At 56.9% G+C, this 23,944-nt stretch overlaps 1 protein-coding gene across 2 annotated transcripts; it reads right to left on the reverse strand.

Moving 5' to 3' along the window:
• Positions 1 to 4,232: 4,232 nt before the first annotated feature.
• Positions 4,233 to 23,739, reverse strand: CBS (cystathionine beta-synthase). Of its 2 annotated transcripts, XM_090272019.1 has the most exons (17): positions 23,605 to 23,739; positions 21,850 to 22,066; positions 17,633 to 17,739; positions 16,548 to 16,682; positions 14,860 to 14,939; positions 14,640 to 14,774; positions 14,005 to 14,074; positions 12,899 to 12,990; positions 12,161 to 12,286; positions 11,464 to 11,548; positions 10,701 to 10,806; positions 10,059 to 10,136; positions 9,748 to 9,882; positions 9,056 to 9,164; positions 6,809 to 6,893; positions 6,461 to 6,502; positions 4,233 to 5,067 (listed from the first exon to the last, which is right to left on the reverse strand). In XM_090272019.1, the coding sequence occupies exons 2-17, from the start codon at positions 22,056 to 22,058 to the stop codon at positions 4,910 to 4,912; spliced, it is 1,752 nt and encodes a 583-aa protein (XP_090128145.1). In that variant the 5' UTR covers positions 22,059 to 22,066; positions 23,605 to 23,739; the 3' UTR covers positions 4,233 to 4,909. The 2 variants fall into 2 exon arrangements, with proteins under 2 accessions (XP_090128145.1, XP_090128150.1); XM_090272024.1 differs by lacking the exon at positions 6,461 to 6,502.
• Positions 23,740 to 23,944: the final 205 nt, after the last annotated feature.

Here is a 23,944-nt window from a genome sequence, read left to right on the forward strand (position 1 = left end):
GGTGTCATGCCTGTGTGCCCCAGAGGTGGTCTCTCCAGTTCCCTGCCCGCTCCCCAGCTTTCCCCTCAGCTGCCTCCTGTTCCTGCACTCCGCCGAAGGGGAACCCCTCTGTCCCCCTCTCTCCTTGGATGGCTTGTCATTCTTTGGAATTGAGTCACCTGCTAACCTGGCACACACAGCTCTCTGAGCTTGAAAAGTTAAGAGTTTGCAGATTATCCACCTTTTGTCATTGTTAGGGCGCAAGTCATGTTCTCATGGCCTTGTACGTCCAAAATGGAAGTGGAGCCACAAAATGGTGTGAAAAACAAGATTTTAAGATAAATTAGAATGGAGGAAAAAGCAAAATCAGATCGATAGCACAATCCCATTAGGTAAATGAGAAATGAGCAAAACACAGGTTTTTGAGGGCATACCCATGGCACAGGGCTGGGAGGAGAGGGCATTAGCAGTGGGTCAGCAGGACAGGCCCGTCTGCAATGAGGGGGGCCTTGTCCAGACCCCGAGTGGGGCGCACAAGCTCCCTGGACCAGAGGTCCAAAGTTAAACAAAGATGGGATCAAGAAGGGGAAAACTGGGTTCGGAAACCATTTCTATTCAGAATGTGAGGGGTGGTTTTGTTGTCATCCACTTCATCGTGGAGTGACTCGAAGCCATTTTAATTCCTGCTTCTTTGTATGGGAATGTCATTCTCTCTACAAGTATATGGGGTCTTATGGCAGGTTATGGTTTCCACAGTGGCCACAGCAGCAGGTCCAGTCCCATGTGTTTTTCTAAGACTGTCCTTGAAGTGAGGTCCCTCCTCTTGAAACTGGGTGAGGTTTTGTTACCACTTCAATGTCGGAGCAGCATGAGGTGGCTATGACACTGGTGACTGGGAGGTTTAGACCAGAGGCGGGCCACTTCCACCAGCTCTTTCTTGGGATGATTGCCCGTGGGTCCCGGCCCCCATGTGGTAAGGAAGACCAGGCTCCATGCAGGAACTGTGAGAGGCATTCCAGCCAGAACCAGCATCAACCAGCAGACAGGCAAGAGTGGGTGAGCTCGCAGACGCTTCCCGCTGCCCTGGGGACGGGATGGAGCAGAGACGGCTGTCCTTGAACTTGTGTACTGCTCAAAGCACAGCCCTGTGAGCAAATAACTGGTCATTGCTTTCCGTCTCTGTTTGGGGCACAACCGTTTTCAGGTTTGCTAAGCTCCCTCTTTGTGCTCCGCGATCCTAGGGCGGGCCTGTTTTCCTTCATCACGGCAGCACCGGCCTCTCGGAAGGAAGCCCGCTGCCAACCCACGAAAGCACTCAGTGAGCCCAACCCCGATGCTGGCTCTGGTCCCAGTCATTATTCCCACCTTTGCTGTTGGCTGAAGGGGAGGCATTGCAAGGGGGCTGGGAAGGCAGGGGCTGCACACGGCCCACGCCACGGCTGCTGCTGCAGCCCGACACCGGCTTCATCCGGGGTAGAGTGCCATCTTCTGCCTGCACAGGCAGCAGGGTGGCTCTGCGTTCCAGCTCACGTAATCCCGACTTAATGGGTCTCGTCCAGCCCCGTCACGGGCCACAGAAAGGCCCAGTCGTGTCTGAGGTGCTTTGGGTACACTGGGCCGGCAGCCGTGAGGGAGGTGTCAGCCCAGCCCAGGAAGGAAGGGCCTGATTGCTTTGAACTAAATCACAGAAGCCAGATTGAGTTAATGAGAAGAGCAAACAATAAAACACAGTAAGAGACCTGTTCTGTTATTTAAATATTTAAGAAATGACTCATTTGCAAACGAGTGTTCCTGAAATGAAGTCTTTGTAATTAGCAGCATCTGTGTCCTTAGGATCCACGTGCAACGCAGTCTGACGCAGTTGGTTGTCTTGAGTGTAATAGCTTACATGTGATCTCGCACTGCCGCCTTTCCAGAGGCTGGTCCAGCAGGCCCGCTCCCTTTCCATGAAACAAGAACACTGTCGCTCCCCACTGAGCCCAGAGCACTGGCATCCCCCACAGGAGGCTCCTTGGGGCTCACGATCTGAGGCTGCATATTTCTGCCCCACCCTGAGGCCCTGCCCAGGCGGCGGGGAGTCCCCACCAGTCCCAGCCCAGTCACGGCTGTGGGTGAAGGGCACGGAGGCCGAGCTGATGGAGGGAGCGGTTGGATGCCAGGGCAGACCAGCGGTGTCCCCGGCCCTCGCATCCGCCTCCTGCCATGGGGGCTTCAGCAAGATCCCAGCAGGAGCACAAGGAACAGCAGTGTGCCTGGTCACCCGCCCTCACGGCCGGGATTGCTTGGATCGCGTTTCCTTTGCCCCTCGAAGCCTCACTTCTGGGCCCTCCTGTCTTTCTACTGCCATCTGTGGCTGCCGGGTCCTGCTGTCTGGGGATCTCCCTTCCCTGTCATTCTGGGGTGCCCTCCATGGCCTCGGCCGGTGGAGCCCGTTAGCTCCCCCTCGTTTTACTCCCTCATTGTGGTGGGGTGCACCTTCTAGTGCTTTCCTGGGCAAGGAGGCCACTTGCCTCAGTGGAGACATCTGGACCCGCCTCGGCTGTTAGGAGAGCGTGCTCGCCACCATCCCTTCTCCTCTCGGATGCTTTTAGGCCCCGCCCCCTTGCCTCCCAGCCTCCCTGTGCTGGGGACAGAGAAGTTCAATGCCTTTTGCGTTCTGAGGCTTTCTGTGTAAGCCCGGCTTCCCCACCCCTGGGAGCTTTTGTTGGATCTTATTGTCCCAAGTGATGTTCAAAATGGTCCGTGTGTGGCAATTTCTCCACCCATCATGCTGAGAACTGTGTGGATTCTCTCAATGTGCAAAATCATGTCTTTTAGTCTGGGACAGTTTCTTTTTCTTTTTTTAATAATTTATTTATTTTATTTTTTAGAGAGAGGGGAAAGGAGAAAGAGAGGGAGAGAGACATCACTGTGTGGTTGCCTCTCACTCGCGCCCCCAACTGGGGACCTGACGTGCAACCTAGTCATGTGCCCTGACTGGGAATCGAACCAGTGACACCTGGCTCGCAGGCCAATGTTCAGTGGGACAGTTTCTTGAATTATTTCCTCCTGTTTCTCTTTCCATTCTGGAGCTATTACTAGTCCGACATGAGAATCCAAGAAGCTCAAAGAATTGCAACCACAAAAAACATGAAGAAAAATACATCACGAAGCATCATGATTTCTAGAACGATATTGAAATTGAACAAAGATGGAGGATGCACACTCTCCGATTTCAAAACTTGCTACAGAGCTACAATAATGAAAACAGCGTGGCACTGGCATATATAAACATGGAGACCAATGGAATAGAATTGAGTTCAGAAATAAACCCAGACATCTGTGGCCAATTTTCAGCAAGTGTCAAGACCAGTCAATGGAAAAAAAAAAATGTATCTTCAAGAAATGGATACCTACATCTAAAAGGATGAAGTTGGACTCCTACCTCATGCCATGTATAAAAACTAACTCAAAATGAGCCAACTTTGGGCTAAAAGTATAAAACTTTTAGAAGAAAATAGGAGCATATTTTCATGCCCTTGGTTCTAGCAACGAGTTCTTAGAATTCCAAAAGGAAAAATACATAAATCAGACTTCATCAAAATGAAAAACTGTTATGCCCTGAAGTTTTATCAAGAAAGGGAAGACACGCTAACAGAATGGGAGGAGATACGTGTAAATCATAATTCTGATAAGGATCTATCTCCAGAATACATAAAGAACTACAACCGAACAACAAAGGCCAGCCCGATTTAAAAATAGCCAACGGACCTGCACGGGCATCTCTGCAAGAGATGTGCAAACGAAAGGAGGCCCAGTGTCACTGGTCAGAAGGGAAAGGCAAATCAAAGCCACGGGACACCCCATCACACCCTCTACCGTAGCTATAAAAAATAAAGAAGGAACTGAAGCGTTGGCGAGGACAAGAAGCTGGAACCTGTATGCACTGCTTGTGGGATTTTTAAATGGTATAGCTACGGTGGGACACCGTATGGCAGTTCCTTTAAATATTAATCATAGAATTATCACATGACCCCGCAATTCCGGCCCTGGGTACACACCCCAAATGACTGGACACAGTCATCCAAGCAAATCCGTGTACACAAATGTCCGCAGCAGCACAGTTCACAATAGCCAGAGCACGGCAACGACCTAAGTGTCCGTCCACGGGTGCGTGGAGTGTCAGCCGCGAAAAGGAAGGAAGTGCTGATGCCTGCTATGGAACGAGCCTTGAAAACGTCTAGTGAAATAAGCCAGACACAAAAGGCCGCAGATTGTGTGATCCCGTTTATCTGAAATATCCCCAATAGGTAAACCTACAGAGACAGAAAGCAGATTACTGTTTGCCAGGAGGGGAGGGGACGGAGAGGGGAATGAGGACAGCGTTTCGGGACTTGACAGAGGTGGTGGCTATACAACATCTTGAATGTAATAAACGCCACGGAATTGTACATTTACAATGTGTTCATTTTAGGTATGTGAATTTCACCTCAATTAAAAACCCCCACCCAAGCCACACTAAAAAACTCCACCCCAAGCAGACGGCACAGCCGTGCAAGGGTCACTGAACCGATCCACGCTTCCTGAGCCCCATCTCTGCTGCTCCCCGTTCTGGATTCTTCTCTGGAAAAGGCACTTCCTTCTGCCTTCAGTCCACTCTGCCCTCATCACTGCATGGGCTCATCAACCCGGCTGAGGTCCCTCTTAATAAGATTTCCTTGTTGAAACATTTTAAGAGAAAGGTAAAGAAAAGCACATTCTAACAAACCAGATTCATCCAAGTGTCAGACATTAATGAGAGGGAAACTGGAACATTTCCGCTGGCCTCCGGCTAAGCATCCTACACCCGCTCCTTGCTGCCCGTAGCAACCGGGCAGCACCCAGCAATGGTTAAAAGGCACACGGGCTTGTTTACTGTTTGTGAGCAAAAGAGCAGGCGGGGTGTGTGGAGTCAGAGCTGGGCTGCAGCCCCGCCAGCTCTGGTTTCCAAGGCACTTGCTGACTTTGTCTTCTGGTCCCGCTCCCGGGCAGCCACAAAGTTCAGCAGGTCAATGGCGGTGACAACCCCAAACACCATCTGCCTCTTACTGGACTTCCCGTGGCTCTGGTCTGAGGAGGGAACAAGGCAGTGGGTTAAAGGCCACACCCATCCCCAGGCGCTGTAAGAGACTGAACCACAGTGTGGCCCTGGGGGAGCGGCCACGAGCCTACCCCAGTGTCTACAGCACCTGGCAGCACCCAAGGAAGCCCAACACAGGCCTCCTCCTCCTGACAAATGCCTGGGCAAAGCTGCAGAGAGCAGGGTGCTGACGTCTCTGAGCCATGCCCAGCAGCCACGTGCCCGGGGCCGCACCGATTGAGCGCAGCCCGTGGGCCTGCCTCTAGTCTTGGCGTGAAGTTCCAACATCAAGCACACCCACAAGCTATATCAGCTCACATTTCTGGCCTGTGACTGTCTTCAAACCCATGCCTCTCTCTCGGGCTTGGAATGAATGCCGCCCCATCGCCCTGGAGAGCAGATTGAGATGGCTCTACTTGACTGGGCCACGGAATGCTCGGATTTGGTCAAACATCATTCTGGGTGTTTCTCGATGAGATCAACATTTGAATCGGGAGACTGAGGAAAGCAGACGGCCCTCCCTGCTGTGGGTGGGTCTCATCCAATCAGCTGAAGGCCTCAATAGAACAAAAGGCTGATGTTCCACAAGGAAGAGGGGACGTTTCCTATCTTTGGACTTGAAATGAAACACTAACTCTTCCTGGGTCTCAAGTCTGCCCACTCCCCCTGCAGATCACGGGACCTGCCAAATTGGTCATGTGAGCCAGCCTTCGTAACAAATCTCTCCCTGCACCCCCGCCCCCCGCCATGGTCCTGCTTCTCTGGAGAGCCATGAAGCACAGAGAGCCAGGTGGAGCTGAGGGGTGGTGGGAAGTGCCCAGGTCACATTCTATCTCCCAGACCCCATCCCAGTGACTCCAGGGCCATCTGTCCCTACAGGAGGGGAGGGGGATGACACAGAGGAGCCAGGCACCCTGCTGGGCTACTCTGAGCACCTCAGGAAAAAACAAGAGAAGCCCAGATGAGACCAGCTACCCGCATTTCAGGGACTTCTAGGCAAAGGGGCACTTAGGAGGAGTGGGTCCTCCGCAGGGGGTGGGCAGTCTGTGCAGCCTACAGAGCCCCCGTGCAGAGCGGGTCAGCCACCTCGGTAAAGGGCCAGAGTCTCTGCTATGACCGCGCGGCTCTGCCAACCGCACAAAGGCAGCCACGGACACAGTATCAGGTGTGGCCGTGCCCAAGGACACTTCATTTGTGGACCCCGACATTGGAACTCATATCGTTCTGGAGGGGGATGTTCAAATACAAGTAAACGTGAGCCAAAGAGGAAGAACCCTCCCCTCCAGGCTCTGGGACCTGGGAGCCCAGACGCCCTCCTCTGCCCTCGGAGCCACAGTTCTGACAGCAGAGCCATTGCCGAGGGGGGACAGCGGGCGTACATACCTGCGGACCCCCCCACCACTCCTGCCAAGGCCTGGTCCTGCGCTGTGGAGCCAAGGACGGGAGAGGGGTTAGACTTGGCTGCCCAGGCCCTGAGACGGCCCTCAGCTGGGCGGTTGGGGGGCAGGCACCAGGGCACTCCCAATTCTCGTGATTTCTACAACCCTCGCCCTCGTGGGCACCCAGGCCTGGCTCACAGAGGGGTCCCTCTGAGAACCGTGCCCAAGGCTGGGAGTGGCTGAAGGTCGGCACCCTGGCTCCCAGATGCCTGCGAGGCACCAGGTCCTGGCTGCCGGCACCCTGCAGGGCTCCACCATCCCTGCCCCCGCCCCCAGCCCCGGCCCCACTTACACTGGATCTGCTCGTGGACCACCAGGGCGAAGTGGTCCATCTCCAGGATGCGCGAGAGCATGCCCAGCGAGTCCGTCAGGCGGATCTGGAAGAGAAGCCGTGGTCATCGCTCGCCAAGGCGGCCCGGCCAGGCCCGCGTGGGAAGGAGCGCGAGGCCACGGAGAGGCAGGCCTCGTTCCACAAGCTGCTTCTGCAGCCTCCCGCTGAGTTAGAAACAGTGCAGGACCGGAGGCCGGCACAACGCTCAGGAAGGCTCTGGGTGGGCCACCGACCCAGGAAAAGACCCAGGACTATTACATGTGCATCGCTGTGAAGGAGCCGGTGAGAAAGGCGGCCCTCACTGGGATTCCAATTCTCGGGCCCTCTGGGAAAGGGGAGCTCGGAAGATGAGTGGTGCAGGGGGTTGGGGGAGGGAGAGAGAGAAAAATGGGCAAAGCACAGGGACATGCAGCAGCACACACGGTCTAAAGCTGCGTGATGCTGTCATGGACACGCGTCACTCTACACTGTCACAGCCACAGAACTGCAGGAGACCAAGGCCGAGCCCTCCTGTAAGTGAGGGGCTTCAGCCACTAACCCTGTAGTGGCCGTCGCCAATGGTGACGAGTCCTGAGGCTGACGCCGTGTGCATTCAGTCACAGGGGAAGCTGGCAGGGGAGGGAGGCGCTGGGACTCACTCCGTACTGCGGCCCCACAGACAAACCATGGAAATTCTAAACAAGGAAGAAAGGCCACTTTAGGGCCCAGCAGTCAAAGCTCGATACAGAGGGACCCACCTGCACCCTTCTGGAATGGAGTTTACAGCGAGACGGGGAAATACGAAAGGGACAGAGCAAGTGAGCGGAAGGCAGTTAAGTGGGGATCGGAGAGACCAGCTGAGGCACGGACACTGGTCCTGGCCAAGGTGGAGGAGGGGCGAAGCTGACCCATGGTGGCCCCCCAGCTCCAGGCGTGTCAACCCACTCGGTCCACACGTCACTGACCCAGAGGCCCTGTGTGTGGATTGCCTGCTCCCTTCCGCCCGGTCTAGGTGTGTCCACGTGCAGCCCCCTGGGAAAGCCTGCCTGGAACCCCTACCCCCACATCACCCGTGCCTGGCCTGCGGGGGTAACCTGGCAGCTCGCTCCTTGGGAAAGACCCTGGAAACGGGGATTAGGGGGGACCCTAGGGTCCCTCAGCCCAGCTGTGAGAAGTCGCAGACACCAGATGCCCAGGAGGGGAGACGTTTGCTGTGGGCGAGAGGCCTCTGTGGCCCCCATGCCCGTCTCCAGGCCCTCTTGGAAGCCAGCCCCAAGGAGGCCTCGGGGGTCGCAGCTCCCGGCCCTCGGAGAGCTGGCTGAACTGGCTGCCGGGCCGGCGGGTGGACTCGGTGAGGACAGAAAATGCCCTCCTTGGGGAATCGGGTTTGGGGCCGCAGAAGGGGACTTCCCTGCAAGGTGAATGCATGTGTGGCCGTAATTCCATTTTAGATCTTTCTCACTGGAAAGGAGCGGGAGTTTCCCAGACAAGGTTAAGGGAAGAGCAGGAAAGGGGGGCGAGCTCACCACACACTCCCACTCAGCCTGTGAAAAGCGATGGAAGCTCAACTATTTGGGCAGCATGTTCTCCTGAGGTCTCTCCTGGTGACAGGGGATGGGGTGAGGGGTGCTGCAGGGACCACATGACAGCTGATGGCATTGGGGTTGGGACTGGTGACATTTCAGCTGTGTGTGTGTGTATGTGTGTGTGTGAGAGAGAGTGAGAGGTGGGGGGAAGGGGGAGAGAGAGAGAGAGGAAGGTCAAGTTCTTTCCTAGGTGGGAGGTCACCCTTAGCCCTGCTCACTGGGAGGTCAGAGAAGGTGGGTGTAAAACCACAGAGTTCTGACCAGCCCCAGCACAGCAAGGGGTGATGTGGTACTTCTCCCAGAACATTCTAGTTCTTATTAAATCATGAGGCGTGCCAAATGTTCTTAAATGAAGGCTTCCCAGGGAAAACCGAGGGCCCAATATTTCAAGACTGACCCACAGGTATGGCCAGGCGGACGAACCCTCCCGATGGGGGCCTTTCCCCACGGGGAACTCTCCGCTTGCAGAGCTGGGGCGAATGCCAGGTTACCGGGTGCTGCCAGCACTGGCCCCACTGGCATGGGAGCGGTGCGGAGGGCCAGGGATCACCACCCCCCCCCCTGCACAGGAAGCGCTGCGCCCTGCCTTCAAGGATGGGAGTGGGTCTCGGCACCTACCACTCCATCGAACGGGAGCGCGTACCTGTTTGAACTGCTTGTAGATAACTTTGTGAACCTGGTCCGATGACTGCACCTCCCCAGCGAGCAGGCATGACAGCATGTTCCCCAGAGTCACCATCCCCAGGATCACCCTGGGGAGGCAGGGAAGGGCAGGGTCAGGGCAGGAGCCTCCCCCTCCTGGAGACAGAACACGCCCACAGCCACCCTCCTTCGGCGCCCGTGTCGTCTTTGGCCAAACGTGGGATTCTGCTTAGAGTTCACACATGCCTGCCAGGTGCCCACATGTGGCAGGAAGACAGCAGTGCCCACACGCCCCGCCCTGGACCCGCCCACCCAATGCGGGCAGACAGCAAGCCAATGAGTCCTGTGGGGATTTCCTTCTGACGGGTGTCAGGGTGTTCTGGGACGTGGGACTTTTGGAGCTAGAATGGGGACAGGCCCAGGAGGAGCTGGACGGCTGGTTACTGGGGCATGTCTGCCAGGCCTTCTACCAGGAGACGTCTCAGAGCAAGGCAAGTGACTGCCCGCTGCCTGCTGTGCTCACGCCGAGCGCAGTGGGGTGGGATACAAGGGTTAACACTGCCAGCCCCCGCTGCCCCCACTGGTGCTCAGGGACTGCTGTCCAGCAGGCGCGGCCCAATGCTTTGGACCCTCCTATGCCAAGTGGTCGAGGTCAGCCGGCCAGCCCCGTCCCGGCGTGTGGCTGACACTGACCCCGACTCATTGACCACCGGCGCCTGGTCGAAGCCCTTCTCTCGCAGGATCTCGATCGTGTGCTCACAGGTGACCGTGGGCAGCACCGTCAGCGGGGCCGACAGGCTCAGGTCCTGAACCCTGAGGTGCCACCACCTGAGGGAAGAGAGCAGGGCAGTCAAGGACAGACACTCTGACGCAAGGACAGTGTCACGCGGGGGGACTCTGGGGATGACTGGCCGGGTGTGGGACAGCTCAGGCTCCCCAGGTTCCAGGGACGTGCGTTCTGTAGGTGGTTCTGGGGCGCGGCCCCTGCCCAGGGGTGTCCTCACCAGGGTTTCTTCACCGTGAGGTCCTCCTCCTTCAGGAAGCCCTTCTGCAGCATCCATCTGTCACTCAGGAACTTGGACCTGTGGGCGTCAGTAGGTCAGCGGGCCAGCAGGGCTCAGTGGGTTGAGTGTAGTCCCACAAAGCCAAAGGTTGCCAGTTCGAATCCTGGTCAGGGCGCACGCCTGGGTTGCGGGCCAGAGTGTGGGTGAAGCAATGGGACAAGTGGGGCAGTGGGGTGGAGGCCTTCTTTCGGCGCTGCGTCCTTGCTTCATGCAGCTGGTGCATTAGGCCCAGAGGTCTCACAGGAGCAATGGGGCATGGAGGGGGGTAGCTGCCAGTAGGAGCAGGGCCACTCCCCGGTGAGGAGTCCTCAGGCTTGTGGGCACTGCCACCATGGTCGTGAACAGGGCTTAAGTGCAGCTAGAAGACTCCAGACACGGACATGGCAGGCTGGAGAAAACATGGGCTCCCGAGATGCGGGGGAGCCGTGGCCCAGGAGGGTGGGCGCAGAGCCTGCAGGGCCCCTGACCCCACCCCACATCCCTGCTGTCATCTCAGGGGAGCTCCAGCAAAGCAACAACTGCAGGTCCGAGGGGTACTAGGAAGGACAGGACTAGAGGGGGAAGGAGGGAGGGGCTTCTTACATGTAGTTCCGGACGGAGTCGGGCAGAATCACCACACAGCGCTGGCCCTCACGCAGCTCCTGGGCCGCCTTCACGGCCACGGCCATGGCGCTGCCGGCACTGCCACCTGCCAAGAGGGCCAGGGTCAGACCCGCTGGTGTCAGAGCGAAGTGAGCAGGCAGAAGCCTTGTCCTACCTCCTGGCCATGAAGGCCCTCATGACGGACACCCTCCAGCCTCTCCCAGCACCCCACCCCAGCCTTGGACCCCCCACTGATGGGGAGCCCCCACCCCAAGGGCAATGCTGGTCTTGACTGAAAAACCATGTGCCCTGATACCTCTGGCCCCAAAACACACAGGCACCAATGACAGTGCTGCCAGGTCACTTCTCAGGGGCCGCATCCCGGTCCCCACTGCTGACTCTGCTAGGAGTGCAAAGCCAGCAGCTGCTGCTGTTCTGTGTCAGACCGTGTCCCCAGACCCTTTGCAGGGCTTCACGCCATGCCCCACCCCCAGCAAGCCCGTTAAGCGCAGAAAACAAAGCATGCAGACCGGGGAACATTGAATAGTGACCCGGGGCTCCTGCCTCGCCTGCGAAGTGACCGCCAAGTTGGAGGACAGGCCCGACCTCCCGAAAGCCCAGAGCGGACAGATGGCACCTGGGGAAGCTGCCACGCAGCCTCAGAGTGAGGGTGCCCTTTACATGTGTGGACTGGATGCTGGCAGAGGGCGAGCCCCTGTCCTTCGCGCTGCAGCCGCCACACCAGTGCCCGCCCACCACTCACCACACAGCAGCCCCTCCTGCGCAATCAGCATGCGGGCGAAGGCAAAAGACTCCTCGTCGCGGCACTTGAACCACTTGTCCACCACCTGTGGGCAGGACCCAGGTTGCCGGCTCCAGGAGGGGCTTGGGCAGGTGTGCAGTGGGGGTGGGGGCCCTGCAGCTGGGTTTGCAACTTCACAGATGACCTCAGTCCAGGGGGCTGTGACCCTCAGTGGATACAGCCCGGCCCCTGCTCCAGGGTCTGACTAGTCTACAAACCCGGAACTTTCTGCCTCTCCCTGGTTCGCTGTAGTCTGCACGTGGTGATTCAAACTGCCTGCTGGCTCCTGCTGCATGTCCTGCAGGCGGGGCTCTACATCCCTCTTGGGTCCTTAGAAGGAGCCTGTTCTTGGGGTCCTTACCTCTCCCATGTTCTCCTTGCTCACCTGTCTGAGCTCCCTCCCTTGGCAGCAGCCTCATCTTTGCATCTGGGTCCAAGCCAAACCTTCCGGAGTCTGCCCGGCGGGGTCACGTCAGGCACTTGGATATGGTGCAGCACACTACCTGGTCTTGACCTGCGAGACTACGCTTCTACCTGCTTCTGCGTGGCCATGTTTCTGCCCCTCCCTCTGCAGGAGGGTCGGCCGGGCATGTGGATGCACAAGCCAGTTAAAGGGAGAGCCCTGAGGGCTGGGCCTGGTCGCCAAGGCCCCACCTACCGAGCGGTCCAGCACCGTGGGGATGAAGTCGTAGCCGATTCCTTCCACCTCATAGGCTGTCAGCTCTGTCTGGTTCAGCTCCTCGGGCTCCGCAAGGATGGAGCCTTCGGGATCCACCCCGATGATCTACAGAGCGGGCAGCATTAGGGCCTGTGTCCGGCAAGCCTAACTGGACATGCCTGGCTATCGTCAGTGGTCAAGAGCGCCACTAATGGGTGCCTGTTCATGATCGGCCCGTGGGAGGCAGATGTCATTCCGGACTCTGGGGAGAGACTCGACACCCAGACACCTAGGAGCTGGAGTGATCACAGCTCAAGGGGAGAGCGGGGGGCGGGGCTGTGGTTTCCCAAGGAAGTTCCTCCTGCACAGGATGTCCCAGGACAGCCCCGACATGTCACCCCAGGGGGACAGTTGGAGCCTGGGGGACAGTTGGAACCTTGGGAACAGGGAGAGGTGCAGGGCACTGACCCCTTCCTGGCCAGCAGGACAGCGGACAGAGCGGGCAGGAAGTGCGCTCAGCACCAGCAGCAGGTATTTCTATGAGCCCCGCCCAGGCCCTTCCTGCCTCTCAGAGCCCAGATATCTGACTTGAGCCTGGGTGCTGAGAGCTTCTTAGTGATCCCTGGGGGGCTCCAAACTGACCCCTCCCCCCCGTTCATTTGATGGCCGGGTTCCTCTACCTCCCAGGCAGGGCCCCCAAACCACCCCCACCCGCCCCGGCAGCCCCGGGCCGCTCACTTTGCATCCAGGACACTTCTCCTTTAGCTTCCTGGCAATGCCTGTGATGGTGCCGCCTGTGCCCGCAGAAGCCACCAGCATGTCCAGCTTCCCTGATGGGGGAGAAGCCACATCAGGACGAACATTCTAATAAGTGAAAGCGTACTTGACCCAGATGAGGGCAGGTTATCAAAACAGGTCCAAAGGAAAGCTGCTCTCCGATTTCCACAGCTTTTCACCACAGTCCTTCACGTGCAGGAAGCATTGCCTCACCCCCAGTGAGCTTTGTTTGAGTCTTTGCCAAACGACACTGAGCCACGGAATCTCTATTTGGTGTAAAGCCCATCTGGAGGTGTGGGAAGGACAGATGTGGGGCTTCCTGGGGGGACCGGACATGGGGGGGCACCTCACAATGCCCCTTCTTACGCTGTTTTGTTTTGGGCGCTGGGCATAAGTGAACTGAATTCCGAAGGAAAGAATCAGTCACTCTGGCTTGGCTCAGAAATCATCTGGGCTCTGCCGCTGCCGAGCGCCAGCCCAGGTATCCCGCAGACGTGTGGGTGCGGGCCCCGCGCCGAGGCAGGGGGCTGTTCCTGCCAAAGGAGGGAATTCTCACACGTAAAACCTGGGTGAGCAAGTGCCTGGACTTCACTACCTGACTCCTGTTCATACGGATAGCAAGCGCATCTTTGACATCCCCACCCAGGCTGCGGAGATGAGAAAACGTGAATGTGGACTTCAACGCCTGAGCCAGGGCTTGATGCCCGGTGCCATTCAGCAACGTGAAGCCGCAGCCGTGAGCCCAGCGCCAGCCTAGGACGCGCTTGCTCCCTGCACGCAGGAGCTTCTGCAGCTCCGGAGGACGGACTGCTGAGGAGACAGATGCGACTGCACGATCTGCTTGGTGTTTATAAGAGGTGCACACACAGTCCAAGAGAGCACAGCGGAAGCAGGACCCCGCTCTAGAGAAATGCTCTAGAAGGCATTTCACGGAGAGAGGACATTTGATCTGGGTTTTGTAGGATGAATAGGAGTTTACCAAGGAGTGGGCAAGTGATCTGTACACTCGCAGGCCACCAGAGAGAAAGGCAGTAGAGATGGACAGGGCTCAGGCTGGAAGTACACACCGTCACACTGCTGCAGGATCTCCTCGGCCGTGCTATCGTAGTGAGCCACAGGGTTGTTGACATTGCGGTACTGCGTGGAAAGAGAGCAGAGGGCTGTGAGTGAGGGCCAAGGACACTGAAAGGCAGCGGCCACAGGACATCAGGCAAACAGGCCAGTAAGCTTGGTGCAAGCCAGAGAGGATTCCAGCAGCCCCGGGAAGGGGGACCAATGGCGCAGGCAGTTTCGGGAGCCTCACCAGACACAAAACATTAAATGCAGCTCCTCAGAAGATGCGATTTCTGAATTAACGTAGGAGCAAAATGAGTGAGACAGAAGAGTTACCAGTAGAAAACGTTTTTCTGCGTTTTACCTCTGCAGAGCATCCAGGGTCCTCAGCGATGGGCATTCCCACCCAATGTGATGGGCTGAGCCTGATGCAGAGCCAAAGGCTAGGCTCCCCACTGGAGGCCCCATCCAGCCAGAGAAGTGCGCAACCACGTGCTACTCGCTGTGTGAGTCACCTTTGTGGCCCCTCTCCTGCCACAAATGTGGCACCACTCCCTCCCCAATGCAGAACCGCCCCCCCCCCCCCGAGGGCCCCACCTTTAGGAGTCCACACTCTGGGTACGCACTCACGCCAGGCCCCAAGCCTCACCTGGTCCAGGATGTGAGAATTGGGGATCTCGTTCTTCAGCCTCCACGCCACCCCCACGTGTGACTCAGGGGAGTCGAACCTGGCATTGGTAGGTGTCCTCACAATCTCGGCCCCCAGGGCCCGCAGGACGTCTACCTGCAAAGAAACGGAACCTTGACCCACGTGCCAGGCTTCTGAGCTGGGTCCGGGGTCTGGGAGACAGGCCTGCCCGCCAGCCTACCTTCTCCATGCTCATCTTCTCCGGCATCACGATTATGCAGCGATAGCCCTTCACTGCAGCAGCCAGGGCTAGCCCGATCCCTGGGGACAGCACATGGGCACACAGGTGAGACCCTTCCCCGTGCACCTGCAGCCCCCATCTGGGAGGCCGAAGACAAGCCTCAAAGGCCCAAGGAGAGGGCATTGTGGAGTCCCAAAAGCCCCATGTTGTCCCTCGCTGCCCGTGGGGTAAGAGAGTGTGGAAATAAAATAAAAGGCCCCTGTGCTCATAGGGAAGAAAAGCTGGGGCACAAACATGAACCCCAATTCCTCCAGCTTTTCCTGGGTGCCCTTACCATGTCCTGGGCGACTCAGAACAACAGTAAGAGCAAATGTTGTGGGCTGACCGTGAGCACACGTGGTCCTTCAGGGTAAGGGGGACTGGCCGGAAGGCAAGCAGAGATCGGCAGGGTGGCCTCCTCCCTGGCTCCAGAGGGGTCTGGGCCACTGGCCAGAGGGCAGAGCATCAAGCCGAAGAGGATTACTATTGAGTCTTAAGACCCAGTGCGCCCTGGCTGGTGCGGCTCAGTGGACTGAGTGCCGGCCTGCGAACCAATAGATTGCTGATTCGATTCCCAATCAGGGCACATTCCTATGCCACGGGCCAGGTCCCTGGTTGGAGGTGTATGAGAGGCAACCAATCAATATTTCTCTCCTTCTCTTTCTCTCTCCCTTTTCCCTCTCTCTAAAAAATTTTTAAAAATCTTAAAACAAAAAAACAAAGACCTAATGGCTTTTGCCAGGCCAGGTTTCAGACTTGTTTGGGACCCGGCACCCCTCCTTTTTTCTGGTTTCTCCCTTTACAAGGGGGGGGTGGCTGTCCCGTGCCTGTCCCACCACTGTCTTTTGGAAGCACATGATTCGTCTGGTTTCACAGGTTCACAGCTGGAGAGAAACCTGCCTCAGATGAACCTGCCTCCAGTCTCCCCCTCGTCTGACTTTGATGTGACCCTGGACTGCAGTGCGGATGCTGGAGTGAGTTCAGACTTGCTGGGGCTGCTGGGATGGAGTGAATGTACTTTGCCCTTTGCATGTGAGGAGCATATGGGGCTTAGGGACCGGGTGGCAGAGTGTTATGGGCTGAATGAACTATGTCCTCCAAAATTTCTATGTTGAAGTCCCAAACCCCATCATCTCAGAAAGTGACTGTGTTTGGAGATGGGTCTTTGAAGAGGTCAGGTCGCTGGGCTGGTTCCTAATCCCATGTGACTGGTGTCCCCAGAAGAGGAGACGAGGGCACAGACACATGGAGAGGGGACGACCACATGAGGACACAGGGAGAAGACAGCGGTCTACACACCAAGCAGCGAGGCCTCAGGAGGAACCCGCCTTGCGAACCCTGATCTCGGACTTCAACCTCCGGGATGGGAGGGCATACATGTGTGTTGACCAAGCCACCTGTCTGTGGTATTTGTTATGGCAGTGATAGGAAACCAAGGCGGGTTTTTACTCTCCGGTGTAGCTGCTCACGTGAGCATCTGACATCAGCAACGCGGGACCGACTATGACGTCAGAGGAAGCAAGCGTGACACACCGGTGCAGCATGCATTCCCGCAGAGTGGACTGCCGGGGACGAGGCCGCCAGCCAGGCCGGTGCACACAGCGGCAGGTCACCTTGGCCAGGGGACCCCGGCTCGTCCCGGCACGTACCTGTGTTCCCAGATGTCGGCTCAATGATGGTGTCCCCGGGCTTCAGGGTCCCGGCCCGCTCGGCCTCCTCAATCATGCGCAGGCTGATGCGGTCCTTCACGCTTCCGCCCGCATTGAAGAACTCACACTTGGCCACTGGGAGCCAGAGATGAGGCATGAGACAGGAAGAGGCCCCTGCCCCCCGCCTGATCTCTGCTGTCCACACCCCGCCCCCGCCAGCTGACCCACTGATGCAGGGCCAGGCCTGGTCTTCCCTGGTTCTGTACGTCAGCCCCCTCTCCACGCCCACCCACCACCCAAGCTGCAGGTGCTCCTCCCACCTGCCTGGGACCACACATATCAACTCCAAGGGAAGGAGCCCCAGAGTGCTTGGTCCCCTTCTAGGGCACTGGCATCTGCTGTTTCCTCTGTGACCAAGTGGCAGTCTACCTGGGCTCCTGCCCTGAAGGCAGTGACAGTAAAGAAATCTGCCAGCCCCCTGTGTGCCTAGAAACCACTTCCTGCAAAGCTGCCCCTTCCCCAAATGACAGATAAGACTCGTGGATGACATCGTTGTTTATGTAGGACGAGGTCCCCCCATTTCCCACTCTTTGTCTCATAAGTGACAGATGAACTGCCTATCCCCACAAAACTGGCTGAACACTGAGATAACCACTTCCTGCCCAGGTGATGACTGAGACCCTCATCACAAACACCGTCCCCGTTGTCACATCGCCCATCAGCAGCAGTGTGTCTACTCCTCCCCAGGAAAGTCTAAGACTGCACTCTGCGCCTGGGCCCCGGGCCTCCTCCTGCACTGTCCAGGGGAGGTCCCTCGCCCACCTGGGTCAGGTCTGCCTGTGACACCTGCCGAGCCTGCTCCCGGGACACCACACACTCCCTCCACGACACTCAGGCCTTAGCTCACAGGTCCCCTCCTCACTGACACGGGCTACAGAGCATCCCACTCAGTTACCCTCCAGCACATTATTTCCGGTCTTGGTCATTCATTAACCCCCACGCGGGTCCAAGGGGCCCACCCCGCACGCCTAGGCACACGGGGCTGCTGCGGGGCCAAGCGCAGGACGGAGGGGGCAGGCACTCACGGAGCTCACACTTCAGGCCGAAGCTCTTCCCGATCTTATTGATTCTCACCATGGGGGTATCTCCAATTTTCTTCAGGATATCTGGCAAGATTTGGGGTGATTTTGTCCTAAAACAGAGGAGTCCGTGATTATTCAGAAAAACAAAATGGTACTGGCCTTGGCAGTCAAAAAATAAGTCAAAGAACTGGCTTTAATGAGGGATCTGGGTGGTGATGACACAAATCCCCACTCAGGATAAAAGGTCACTGCCACGTACACACACCTAAAAACCTGTGAAATGAATAACGTCCGTAATGCAGTTAACAGTCAGCTGTTAACACCAGCCTCACTGCCCGGGTCTGAAAGCGCATGTGGAACTGCGGGCGCCCTGGGGGGCTGCGGGTCCCGCCTCCCTCATGGTCCTTCTCCAGCTGGATCTCTTGGACTGGGTGGGGTGAGAAGGCAGGAGGCAGGGCTAGCAACTGATCTGTCTTTCCCATAAAGCAAATAATGCCTTTTATCAATAAAGCATTCTTTTGGTGGGAAATGCAAAAAAAAAAAAAAAAAAAAAAAGAAGAAGGAAGAAAGAGACAGAGGAAGGAAGGAGGGAGGGAAGGAAGGGAAGGAGAAGAGGGAGGGAGGGAGGAAGCAGAAGAAAGAAAATGCACTGTGGGAGCCCTGGCTGCTGTGGCTCAGTGGATTGAGCGTCGGCCTGTGAGCCAAGTGTCGCAGGTTCAATTCCCAGTCAGGGCACATTACTAGGTTGCACGTCAGGTCCCCAGTTGGGAGCGCAAGTGAGAGGCAACCACACAGTGAAAAAAAAAAAAAAAAGGAAAATGCACTGTGGTAACATAAGATGCCATCGATGGGCAGCCAGGTGAAGGGGGACACAGGACCTCTCTGTATTGTTTCTACAGCTACTTGCCAGCGTTATTTCCAAAGTTAAAATAAACACTAACTTCAAAGCAATAGGTCCAAGTCCACCCTTTTAGAAAGTCTTGCCTGGGGACCTTCCATTCCCTTCAGTTTTCTGCGTCTGACCCCTGTGGTACCTCCTTTTCTTCTCTTAGATCAAAAAACTGGAGTGACCCCAGAGTGGAGACCCTTTGAACTGCCTGGTCACCAGGCAGTGACAGTGACTGTAAAGAGCACCAGGCATCACTGAGAAAGTGTCAGGTACAGGTGTTGTGAAGCATGACACTCAAGGCAAAAGAACAAAGAGCCCTGGCTGGTATGGCTCAGTGGATTGAGTTCCGGCCTGCAGACCAGAAGGTCGCCAGTTCGATTCCCGGTCAGGGCACATGCCTGGGTTGCGGGCCAGGCCTCCCAATTGTGGGCGTGCGAGAGGCAATGGATTGATGTAGCTCTCACACATCAGTGTTTCTCTCCCTCCCTTCCCCTCTAAATAAATAAATAAGTAATATCTTAAATTAAAAAAAGAAAAAAAAACAAAGACCTCAGAATGGTCATTTTGTCCTTGGGATCGGGGTCAGGACCCCCAGGTGGACCTCCAGGCTCCGTGCAGGATTTCCTTCACATGCGCCAACGCTCTGCCTTCACGCTTCAGCAACTGTCCCCTCTCCCCAGCTGCGATCCATGACATGGGCACTTCCTAAATGGCTCCTGTGGTGATTTTTCCTCCTTGCCCTCAGGGACTGGTGCTCACCAAATATCCAGCCAGGCACATACACACCTGGCCTGAGTTCATGAAATGAAATAGCTTCCTGCTCCCTTGGGTTTGCAACGTACTGCTCTGCGGTCCTCAAACTTTAGCGAGCCCCTGTCACCAGCGCGGAGCCCATTGAACATGAAGATTCCTGGCCCCACCACCCCTGAGGTGGTGGCCCAGCTCCGCAGGGGCCCTGAGACAGGTGACAAATGCTGCACTCCCCTCACCATGGGCACAATCAGGCCGCTGCACAGACACACTGGCATCCAACTGCTCCCTTCCAATGTGGCAAGGAGCTGAAAGGGACAGCCATGCCAGAGGCAGGGTGTCAGGGTGAAGCTCTCGCTAGGGGCAAAGGACTCCTGACCCCATTTTGGAGGGCAGGTTCTTGGGGCCATGCGGGGGGTGGGGGGGTTCATTCATTAACTAGCTAAAGCCAAAGCTGGACAGAGGTGAACATCTGCACAGTCATGATGAGGCAGAACTGGGGGGCTGGTGGATCACAGGGTCACACCTGCTCCTTGGGCGTTGTGGCAGCCAGAGGAGGCTGAGGCCCACTCCCCATGAAGCAGGGGGTAGTGGGCAGGCCAAGAACTCGAGATTCCTCTGGGTTCTTAACTCAGTCACCTGAGAATCTTGCCTGAAGTGATCAGGGCAGGAGCCAGGGAAGAGAATTTACCAGGGACGGCCCTGGGGTCACCTTCTCTCAACTGTTTTCACTGCAACAGCCCTGGAGGCCTCTGGGAGGACAACCCCACAGCATCTCAGAATAACCCCCAAACTCCTTACCAGGGAAAGGGACCTGCCTGCCCCTCTCCCTCTGCGGCCCCTCTGCTGCTCCTCACTCTAACCCTCTTCTAAGCCCATCCCACGTTGGAACCATCTGGAATCCCCCTCCCCATACAGCCACACTTCTAGCACCTTCTGCCTATGCAGGTCCCAGCTCTGAGGCCTTTCCCAAGCCACCTGCCAGGTCACCTCTCACAGTCAGGATCCCCAAGGCCTGTCTCCTCCAGGGGACCTTGGTTTTGTGTCCTCGTCACAGAAGAGCCCCAGCCTAACTTGGGCCTGAGCCCAGCTACCTCGTAGCCAGGCACCTGAGCTGGGACAAGTGGAGCAGGGCTCTGAGCCTCGGGATGGGGTGGCAACCCCTGCAGGGCTTTTAAGAAGGGGTGATTAGGCCCGGGGGGGGGGGTGAGGTGCAGGTGTAATGCTGTCTTACAACCTGGACAGGAGAAGTGTCCTTTCCACCCCAAGACCCAGCGTTAGGTCACCCAGTCCTCGGGAATCTGGGTCTCTCTTCCCTGCCCACCCCCAGCAGCCACGCCCCAGCCTCACCGCAGCTCCCACCCACTGCTCGGTTTGGTTTGTTTTGGCATCGAGGACTTATCCTGTCTGGCGAGCGGCCAACTTGGCCTCCTAAGCACTCAGCACTGAGATATGTTTAATGCTTGGAGCTCCTGGGCTTGTAAATTTCCATTTCTATCTATTGGCACCCACAGAGAAGTTCACCCTTCTCTGCATTCCCCAGTTCCGATGTTAAAATCAGTCATCATGAATGTTGGTATAGGAGCTTATACAGAATGAGAATCAAACATCTAAAAGGCACGGTCTTTGACTCTGGGAGATTTTATTATGGAAATAAAGATAATCCTAAAATAAAGTGAGCTCAATTTAAGTTTCACGATGGGTCGCCGATTCTTTTTTTCCCTTTGCCCCTGATCGATCTCATGCACCTAGAACAGGGCACAAAATATAGTAGGTGTTTCATAAAGATGTACTGATGCCCGGCTGGTGTGGCTCAGTGGATTGAGCGCCGGCCTGCAAACCAAAAGGGCACCAGTTCGATTCCCAGTCAGGGCACATGCCTGGGTTGCAGGCCAGGCCCGTAGTTGGGGGTGCGCAAGAGGCAACCACACCTTGACGTTTCTTTCCCTGTTTCTCCCTCCCTTTCCCTTCTCTCTAAAAATAAATAAAATCTTTTAAAAAAAAGATGTACTGACGACATGAATGTATAGTGGTTTCTACTATTGTTATTCAGAATGATATAATTGCTACATATAAATCCTACTGGAAGGCTTAAAAAGTCATGGTTTATCCATCCAACCATCTCTGTCCAAACTCAAAAAAGAACCCACTATCGGAAAATAGTTCATGACTCGGAAAATAATTCATGGCCAGGAAAAGTGTTTATGACTTAGAGCTAAGTAAAAGGGAGCCAGTATAATCCTAATTGCTGAAATTATGCATACTTACCCCAAACGTGAGTGTTCAACCAGACAGACCTGGGTTAGAAACTTCCCTCTACCAGTCACAGTGTGTGGCTTGGGCACTTCATTTATGGATTCGCATCTACTCTTGTTCGGCACTGACCTGGCCGCTGGGCTACAGTGCAAACAAGCCTTGGCCTCTCTAAGCCTTGGTAGACTCATCTACAAAGTGCCCACATCTTGCAGCTCACTGGCCATTACAGTGATTACAAGTGGGGGGGCGGGTCACACCCCAAGTCCACAAACTCCTCCCTGCCATGTAATGGATGAACCCCCGTGTGATTGTAAACAGGACTTACAAGGCAGTGTGGTGATGGGGCGACTCAGTGATGGGCCTGCCCAGTTTCCAGGAGCACCTGCTCGGGGCATCTGGCCGGATCCACAGGCGGTCCTTGGTGTCCTTGTTTCCCGGAGGCCCCTGCTCTGGGCTCCCTTTCTCTGAGTGGGCCCCTGAGAGGTGGGGGCACCCTGCCGCCTGCTCTTCGGTTTGGGGGGTCTCAGAAGGCATGCTGCGATCTATCAGAGGGGTAGGGGAAGAGAAGTCATCTGTTAAGGCCATTCCCATTTGATGCTGCTGGGCCTGGCCTCTCACCCACCCCTCTGGGTGTGGGGCTCCACTCATTCAGATAGCTCAGCAAGGACAAGCCTAAAAACACGGGCACTAGGTGCTCTGGACGAGTTTGGCGGTTTCTCAAAAGGTTAACACATAGAACTACCAGGTAACCTCCCCCCACCCACCAATTCTACTCCTAGGCATCTATTCAAAAAAATGGAAACATATTTGCACACCACATTCATAAGCACACTATTCACAATAGCCAAAATATGCAGACTAAGCAGATGTCCATCAATGAATCAATGGATATACTCGTACAAAATATGCTATATCCGTACACGGAATATTATTTGGCCAAGCCCGAGCTGGGAAGTGATTCTTCCATTTGGCAGAAGTCCCACCGCCTCAAGGTCGCAGACCTCCCTCCCCACCCCCACTGTGCAGAGGCCAATAGCCTGGCAGTGTCCTGGACGGTGGGCGCTCGCTGGGTTGCTGGACTGACCACAGTCCCACGGAGACCCCGCCCCAGAAGATGCAGGCGTCTCCTTCTTGGAGACTTGCCTCACCCCGGAGCAACCTCCAGAAAAGTAAGGAGCTGCTGGGAACAAATCGCAATCGATCTGGTCCGCAGAACCCAAACGCACGCCGCTTGTCTACGGGAGCCCGAGCTTGCAGGCTCAGGCACTCAGGGCCGCTCAGCTTCCGGCGCCTGCGCCAGGCAGACGCACGTGAGCCCAGGGGAGGCGGGCTCAGCCGGCGCCTCCAGACGCTCCCTCCACCCCTTAAACCGCAAGACCCTATTGGCGTCATGATGCCTGCGAGGGCACCCCTCACACCAGTCAGCTCGAAGGGGGCCGGTTAGGGCCAAGGGTGCGGACGATAGTAAACTCGTCTTTTGAAATGAGAGTTTCCAGGTGGGAGACCAAGGCGCTCCCGTGACTCTGGACACCATCCAGACACAATCCTGAGGCTAAACGTTTTGCGTTCCCGCCCCGCCCGCACCCGACACGTGCGTGGGCAGGGCCCCGCGCGCCCTGTACCCTCTGCCCCATGCGGGCACCCGCTTCGACTGCCGCCCGCGCAGCGACATCAACATTTATTCCCACCCCATACAACTGGTGGAAAGGAACAATTTCCGAAACAGCCATTTCCCATCTGGAATGCGGCGAAAAATCAATGATGGGCACCATTACGGCTCACCTCCCCCCAATTCCCTCCCGGCTCCCAGCGCGGCGCTCCCAGGCTTGCGGCCCCGGGTCCTCCGCAGCTCAGAGTTGGGGGTGGGGGGAGGGCGGTCCCGGGCCCACGGGCACTGAACCCTCGGCTTCAGGACGGTGTGGATTGCGGGAGAGAGGGTCCCGAGAGCCAGGAGGGGTCGCCAGCCCATCTTCGCCACAGGCGGCGTAGATGATGTAACTCCGGCGGGGGATGGGCGCCCCGGTACCTAGACGACCCCTAGGCCCAGAACTGGGGCGGGTTTGGGCCGCTTGGTGCTCACCTGGACCGAATGCGGGAAGGGGGCGTGTAGGGCGCGTCCAAGCGCGGCGAGCTGCGGACGGACACCTGCGACCCCAGGACCGAAGCCGGGGCTGGCGGGCCTCAGACGGACCTGGCGTCCGAGAGTGGCTGGAAGACGATTGGTCCAAAGGCGGGGGCGGAGGACCAGCGCTCGACCAATCCCGAGGTGCTGAGCGCCAGGCCGCCGCCACGCCCGGCCCGCCCCCGCGCTGCTCCGCCCCCGACCCCACCTCCACCGCTCCCACCACCCGCAGAGGGGCCGAGCCCCTCCCACCCCACCGCAACTGCCGCCCAGCGGGTCGGGACCCGCCTGCCCCCAG

The sequence above is a fragment of the Furipterus horrens genome, unplaced genomic scaffold (assembly GCF_987537825.1).
Source record: "Furipterus horrens unplaced genomic scaffold, mFurHor1.1.pri manual_scaffold_1, whole genome shotgun sequence".
Lineage (NCBI taxonomy): Eukaryota > Metazoa > Chordata > Mammalia > Chiroptera > Furipteridae > Furipterus > Furipterus horrens.

Coding starts and splice junctions, on each gene's coding strand:
- CBS (XM_090272019.1), bottom strand. CDS start 22,058: ATGCCTTCTGAGACCCCCCAAACCGAAGAGCAGGCGGCAGGGTGCCCC. Junction 11,549..12,160: donor CCACGGTGCTGGACCGCTCG/GTAGGTGGGGCC, acceptor TCCTGCCCACAG/GTGGTGGACAAGTGGTTCAA. Junction 9,883..10,058: donor CTCACGGTGAAGAAACCCTG/GTGAGGACACCC, acceptor CTCTTCCCTCAG/GTGGTGGCACCTCAGGGTTC.